A 7,542-nucleotide genomic window follows, 5' to 3' on the forward strand; every position below is an offset into this window, starting at 1 on the left:
TATAAAGCCCACCTGCCGCTCCAGCGCATCCCTGCTTGCAGATAAACTGAGGAGAAAGGAGAGTGTGCCTGGGCAAACAAATCTCCTCTGACTCGGACCTGGAGAGAGATGTGGCACAAAAATTGCAAAATAAAAAGAAATCACGGAGAGAATAATGAGAAGAAAGAAATAATTAAAGGCAAACGAATAAAGCAATGAGATTTGCCCCACTGTCCATTTTGATGATTTTTATTACCTCTCTAAATAGAAGGGAAATAAAAACTGTAGAAAAAATTAAAGACATATTAAATAACACGCACGCAGATATTTATTGCTTGCAAGAGGTGCGATGGAATTACGAACTATTTGAAGAAATTAAGAAATACTGGAAAGGGAATATTTTTTATGCCCCGGGACCCTCGCTAAAAGCAGGTGTAGCAACTTTATGTAAACCGGACCTCCCCCACGATGTGTCCTGTGTGCACACAGATGAAGAAGGAAGGCTGGTGGCGGTAGACTTAAGGGGAGACAGGGAGAAAATAAGAATTGTGAATGTTTATGGCAGCAATAACGAAACGGAAAGGAAGGATTTTATAAAGAGAAAATTATATAAATGGATAAATGACAAATGCGTGGTGATAGGTGATTTCAATATTATCCAAACAAGGAGTGATACTTGAAGGAAAAGCGTGCTCAAAAATGACGTGAGCAGACAGGAACTTTTTCGTTTAATGTCCGCGCGTAATCTTATAGACATCTGGAGGATGCTAAATCCCGAGACCAGGGAGTATTCCAGGAGACAGTTGGTCGGGGATGAGCTGAAACAATCGCGCATCGACCTGGCCCTATTATCCCCGCCGATAGTTCACCTTGAATTCGGCGCAATACATACAAAACAAATGGAGCGACCACTCGTCCCTGCACTTACGGATAGGAATGGCAGGCAGGCCCAGGAATGGGGGATTATGGCTTTTTTAACAACAGCATTTTGAATGATGAAAATTTCGTTAACAAAGTTAAGCATTTCTTGATAAATACACAGGAGGAAATGATCGGGAATGATAACATACTGAAGTGGTGGGAGGGAGTTAAGGAAAAAATTAAAAAAATGTCAGTAAGACACTGTAAAAGGAAAAAAAGGGAAGAAAAACAAGAAGAGGAAGAATTATTAAAAATTATCTAAGGGGAACAAGAAAAAATAGAAAAGGATCCAAAAAGAGACAAAACGCTATTTTCACTTGCAAGGGAGCAGCAGTAAGGGCAAAAGCAGAATACCTAGTAGAAGGTATAACCCTAACCCTAACCCTTCTGGGCTTGGAAAGCATAAGCAGCAAAAAACATATATAAAAGAATTAATCAGTAAAGAGGGGAAAATTGTAAATAAAATTGAAGATGTGCTTCAAACAGCACAGGATTTTTATAAGGATCTTTTCACTAGCCAAAATTTAAATGAAACGCAAATGACAAAAAACATAGCCTACCTAAATAGAAAACTGAATATAACAGACAAGGAAATGTGTGACTCAGAGCTTACCTTACAACAATTAATGACAGCCATAGAGGGTATAAGCAACAACAAAAGCCCAGGATGGGACGGCCTGACAGCTGAATTTTACAAGGCCTTCAAAGCACAACTGACTCACATACTGCTGGAAATATACAGGGAAATAGAAAAAAAAGGGAAAGCAACAAAAAAAATTTCTAAAGGTATTATAACAATAACTTTCAAAAAAGGTGAAAAGAACAACTTAGGGAATTATAGACCAATTAGTTTATTAAACACTGACTATAAAATCCTAGCAAAAACGCTAGCAAATAGACTTAAGCAGGTGATAGAAGAGGTGGTGGGTCCCAGTCAGGCGTATGGCGTGCCGGGCAGAGACATTGCTGACTCTATCCTGACTGTCAAATGCCTAATAAAACACATGTGCACAACTGGTGGTTTTCTGTTAAGCATTGATTTTGAAAAGGCTTTTGACCGCGTAGAACACACTTTTTTATGGCGAGTCATGGAAAAGTTAGGGTTCGGAGAGCGGTATATTAAATGGATCAAGATTTTGTACGGCGGAGCCACCAGCTGTGTCAAATTAAACGGCACATGCACTGGTGTGTTCCCGCTGGGCAAGTCCATCCGACAGGGATGCCCGCTGTCTGCCATGCTCTTCTCACTAGTCACGGAGCCTCTGGCTGCAGCGATCAAAATCGACAAGGGCATCCGGGGTGTAAGGGTGGGTGATTCTGCGTACTGTAAGATAATTCAGTACGCGGATGACACAAATATCACAGTGGTGGACAAGGACAGTGTTAATCTGGTGATGGGGGAAATAAAATCGTATTGCGAAGCATCGGGTGCAAGAATGAACACAAACAAGACACAAATAATGAGGTGTGGGATAGAGTGGAATACGTTGAACCAATGGGGATTTCAAGACACGGGCGATATGATTAAAATTTTGGGTGTGTGGATGGGTAAGAACGAGAAGAAAGCAAATGAAAAGAATTGGGAATAAATACAAAGAAAAATAGAAAATATAATAAATATGTGGAAGCAAAGACGGCTAGGGATCAAAGGAAAATTTATACTAATTAACTCTTTGGTTCTTTCTTTGGTTAACCATGTGCTGGTTGTCTGTCCCCTATCTCTGCAGCAGGAAAAGAACATAATGAAAGAATTTCCCTTCGGGGATAAATAAAGGAATTTTGATCAATACGGTCATCGGAGGTTTCCTCTGGGGATCTGAAATGAACCAGGTGGCCCACGATGTCATGATCCAGCCTGAGGACAAAGGCGGTCTGAGATTAACCAGTATAGAATGCAGGAACAATGCACTAAGAATAAAATTAATCAAGAAAATCATAACTCCAGACAACAAGGCTATATGGAAAAAATTTTTGATCAATGACTTGCATCTCGAACCACCTTTAGGCTTCTGGGTGCTCTGCCAGGGGCGCTCTCCGGGGTGGCTGCCCCCTGGTGGAGGAGATCATGACAGCGTTGGCCAAATTGAGACCTCTGCTGAAAGCAAAGGTAGACAACGTCCTCCAAGCTAACAACAGCTAACAAAGCTTTAACAACCCAGATATTACCTGGAGAGGGAGAGAGGTGGTCTGTGGTTAATCCAGTGGCCTCAAAGCTGCAGAGATACTAGCCATCCTGAAGACAAAAAATATAAAACATAGAAAAAATGTCATTCAGGATGTATGTGACAAACGGACTGTCCCCATCCCCCAGCGGTGGCTAAAGCTGCTGGGCGAGCAGAGGCAGGGGGGACAAACTTATGAGGAAGTGTGTGAGTTTTCTCTCTTACAAACTCAAATAAATCTGAGAGACACCCAGACGAAGACCCTCTATTGGATGTACGTCCAGGGCAGGCAACAAACCCCAGCAGCCAACCGGGAATGGGAAGTGGACTTCCCCAGTCTGAAGGGAGAACATATGGTATACTTTGACCAGATCCCGAGGGAGGCTGGGGACATTGAGTCCGAGTGGACCATGTTTTCCATCTCCATTGCGGAAGCTGCTGCTCGGAGCTGTGGTCGTAAGGTCTCTGGTGCCTGTCGTGGCGGCAATCTCCGAACCCGGTGGTGGACACCGGAAATAAGGAATGCCGTCAAGTTGAAGAAGGAGTCCTATCGAGCCTGGTTGGCTCGGTAGGACTCCCGAGGCAGCTGACGGGTATCAGAGGGGTATCAAGCGTGCGGCAGCCCGAGTGGTTGTGGAAGCAAAAACTCGGGTCTGGGAGGAGTTCAAGGAGGCCATGGTGGAGGACTATTGGTCAGCCTCGAGGAAACTCTTCCACCATCCGACGCCTCAGGAGTAGTGATGTGTCGGTCGCGAACGTAACGGCTCTGGGAGCCGGCTCTTTGAAGTGAATGATGGGAGCCGGCTCCTGATTGGGGGAGCCGCTTTCTCTCTCTTTCTCTCTCTCTCTCTCTCTCTTTTTTTTTCTTGAAGCCGCACGTGATTGGTCAATATGCGTGGTGTTGTCGCCTCTGTGTCTGTGCTTCGTGCGCTCACTGCGCTGAGCAGAGGGGGGAGGGGCGGCAGTTACACACACAATAGCAGCACACGAACAGGTCAAGAGAGCAGAGAGAGAGTCAGGGGAGACGAGAGAGAGTGCAAGGAGCAACACGGAGGGACAAGGACATTCCTAAACACGACGAAAGGTAAAAAAAAAGTTAAGAAAATGAGTGACAGCAGAAAAAGGAGTAAAATCTGGACCCACTTTAATTATATTGACAACTCAAAAGCAGAATGTAAAGTCTGCAAGATTAAAATATCCTACCGAGCTGGTTCCACAAACAACCTTCACAGGCACATGAGAACTGTACACCCATCAATTCCATTGGAGAAAAGACCAGAACCTGAACCTGATGTTAATGAAGGTGCCAGTGTGTCTTCTGTAACTGTTGCTGCTGCTCCTGCTGCTGCTGCTCCTGCTGCTGCTGCAGTGGCATCATGCAGTACAGCACCACAACACAAACCAACCACCCAGAGCTCCATGAGACAATTTTTGCAGAAGTCTTTGACCCCAGCAAGACAGAAGAAAATTGATGAGGAACTGGCTGAAATGATTGCACTTGATTTTCAACCATTTTCAGTTGTGGAGGACAAAGGTTTCAGAAAATATTCTCATGCACTCAACCCAGCATATAACATTCCAAGCAGGAAAACCCTCTCTCAAAAAATCATCCCAGGCCTGTATGACAGAGAACGTGCTTCACTGCAAGAGAGGGTTAATAAAGCCACAGCAGTGTGTCTAACAACTGACAGCTGGACATCCCGAAGCACCACATCCTTTTTGTCAGTTACATGCCACTTTATTGAAGATTACAAAATGGTGTCCTGCCTCCTGGACTGTTTTGAGTTCAGTGACAGACACACATCTGAGAATTTAGCAGAGGAGCTGCTCAGAGTGGCAAAAGAGTGGGATGTGGAAAATAAGGTGGTTGCTTGTGTTACTGACAATGCAGCAAACATAACCAAAGCTGTTAAAACCCTGAAATGGACCCACCACCCATGCCTTGCGCACACAATTAACCTGATTGTGAGAGATGCTCTGAAGGTGATGAAGCCTGCTGTGGACAAAGTCAAGGCAATAGTGGAATTTTTCCACAGGAGCACAACAGCCACACACAGGCTCAAATCAAGACAACGACAGATGGACATGCCTGAGCTGAAGCTCAAACAAGATTGTGTGACAAGGTGGAACTCCACCTTTCATATGATAAAACGGATTCTGGAGTCCAAGGATGCAGTCATCTCTACCCTGGCTGTTATCAATGCACCAGTCAATCCTCTGAGCCAAGAGGAATGGGACATACTGCAGGAGGCATGCACTGTTCTGGAGCCATTTGAGGAGGTTACTGTGGAGATCAGTGCAGACAGGTGCAGTATACAAATGTTATCACATTATTGTTATTATTATTATTATTAGTAGTAGTAGTAGTAGTAGTAGTACTTTTGTTGTTGCATTACTGGAAGAAAAAGCAGATTAGACATGAAATAATGATATACACCTCCAAATAAAACAGAGCCTGGGGTTATTAACACCTATTGTTTACTCTTTTTCAGCTATGTTACAGCCTCCAAAATGTTAATCCTGTGCAGGGGTCTTCAGAGAGTGACAGCTCAGAACCAGACCAGCGTAACCACAGCAAATGTGAAAGAGCTAGTGGATGCTCTCTGTGCATCCATGGACAGAAAGTTCCATAGAATGGAATATAACACTGTTCTGTCAGAAACCACCATTCTGGATCCGAGATTCAAGAAGCTGGCCTTTAATGACACTAAAGCAGTTGATGAAGCTATTCAGAGAATAACTGCAGCAGCAGCAAGGTTCAGCCAGCCAACTCCACTTCCAGGGGGCCAAGAGGGAGCAGAGGATGAGCAAGAGGGGCCACAAGCATCTGCTGTTTGGAGGTTCTTTGAAGAAAGAGCAAGTGAAGACACTACAAGAAGGAAGCCTTCAGCAAATGCAGTACTGGAAGTGAGATCCTACCTTGAGGAGCCCCTTTTCCAGACAAGTGCAGATCCACTAAGCTGGTGGGAAAACAAGGCTTCATTTTACCCACGCCTCGCACATGTGATGACACGGAGACTGTGCATTGTTGCAACGTCAGTCCCCTCCGAAAGAATCTTCTCTAAAACAGGGCAGATCATGACCGACAGAAGAAGCCGAATCAGTCCCTCAAAGCTGAGGCACTTGGTGTTTCTGAATGCCAATCTTCATTAGACAGGTTATTTGGATGCTGATCTTTTTCTTTTTGTTTTACATTTTTTCATTTATATTTTGTTGTGTTGTGTGTTTTTCAGAGATTTTGTATTGATTAAAAGTTGAACTGTGAATAGTTAAAAGTTTGTTCAGTTTTAGTTTATTTATTGTAGTACTGAAGAGTTAAGATTTTTAATTTATATTTTGTTGTGTTGTGTTTTTCAGAGATTCTGTATTGATTAAAAGTTGAACTGTGAATAGTTAAAAGTTTGTTCAGTTTTAGTTTTTTTATTATTATTTATTGTAGCACTGAAGAGTAAATATTGTTAATTTATATTTTGTTGTGTTGCTTGTTTTTAAGGGATTTTGTATTGTTTGGCTTTAAATTTGTTTTGAATAAAAAAAGTTAAAAATTTAAATTCCTTAAACCTATAATTTCATATTATTAGTAATACATTGATTAAAGCAACAAAAAAAATCTGAAGAGCCGTTTGGGAGCCAAAAGAACCGACTCTTTTTAGTGAGCTGAGCCGAAAGAGCCGGTTCTCTAAAAAGAGCCGGAATTCCCATCACTACTCAGGAGGGGGAAACAGTGCCCTGCTATTACTGTTTACAATAAAAGTGGGGAGCTGCTGAATTCGACTGGGGATATTGTTGGAAGATGGAAGGAATACTTCCTGCTGACGTGTCTTCCGTCATGGAAGCAGAGGCTGAGGACCCTGAAGCGGATCCACACGTTATCCAAGCTGAAGTCACTAAGGTAGTTGGGAAACTCCTCAGTGGCAGAGCACCGGGAGTGGATAAGATTCGTCCTGGGTACCTTAAGGCTCTGGATGTTGTGGGGCTGTCTTGGTTGACACGACTCTGCAGCATCGCATGGCAGTCGGGGACAGTGCCCTTGGACTGGCAGACCGAGGTGGTGGTCCCTCTTTTTAAGAAGGGGGACCGGAGGGTGTACTCCAATTACAGAGGGATCACACTCCTCAGCCTCCCCGGGAAAGTCTATGCCAGGGTACCGGAGAGGAGAATCCGGCCGGTAGTCGAACCTCGGATCCAAGAGGAACAATGCGGTTTTCGTCCTGGTCGTGGAACACTGGACCAGCTCTATACTCTCCGCAGGGTACTTGAGGGTTCATGGGAGTTTGCCCAACCGGTCCACATGTGTTTTGTGGACTTGGAGAAGGCATTTGACCGTTTTCCCAGTGGCATCCTGTGGGAGGTGCGTCAGGGGTATGGGGTCCGGTGTCCTTTGCTAAGGGCTGTGTGGTCTCTGTACTCCCGGAGCAGGAGTTTGGTCTGCATTGCCAGCAGTAAGTTGGACCTGTTCACAGTGCATGTTGGCCTCCAG

General features: G+C 44.1%; 1 protein-coding gene across 1 annotated transcript; it reads left to right on the forward strand.

Annotated features, from left to right (window-relative positions):
- The first annotated feature begins 3,928 nt into the window (after window positions 1-3,928).
- On the forward strand, window positions 3,929-6,538 carry LOC124073935 (zinc finger BED domain-containing protein 4-like). Its single transcript, XM_046416506.1, has 2 exons — window positions 3,929-5,368; window positions 5,555-6,538. Exons 1-2 carry the CDS (start codon window positions 3,954-3,956, stop codon window positions 6,213-6,215), a joined length of 2,076 nt encoding a protein of 691 aa, XP_046272462.1. The 5' UTR covers window positions 3,929-3,953; the 3' UTR covers window positions 6,216-6,538.
- Window positions 6,539-7,542: the final 1,004 nt, after the last annotated feature.

This window comes from Scatophagus argus, chromosome 16 (assembly GCF_020382885.2).
Source record: "Scatophagus argus isolate fScaArg1 chromosome 16, fScaArg1.pri, whole genome shotgun sequence".
Lineage (NCBI taxonomy): Eukaryota > Metazoa > Chordata > Actinopteri > Scatophagidae > Scatophagus > Scatophagus argus.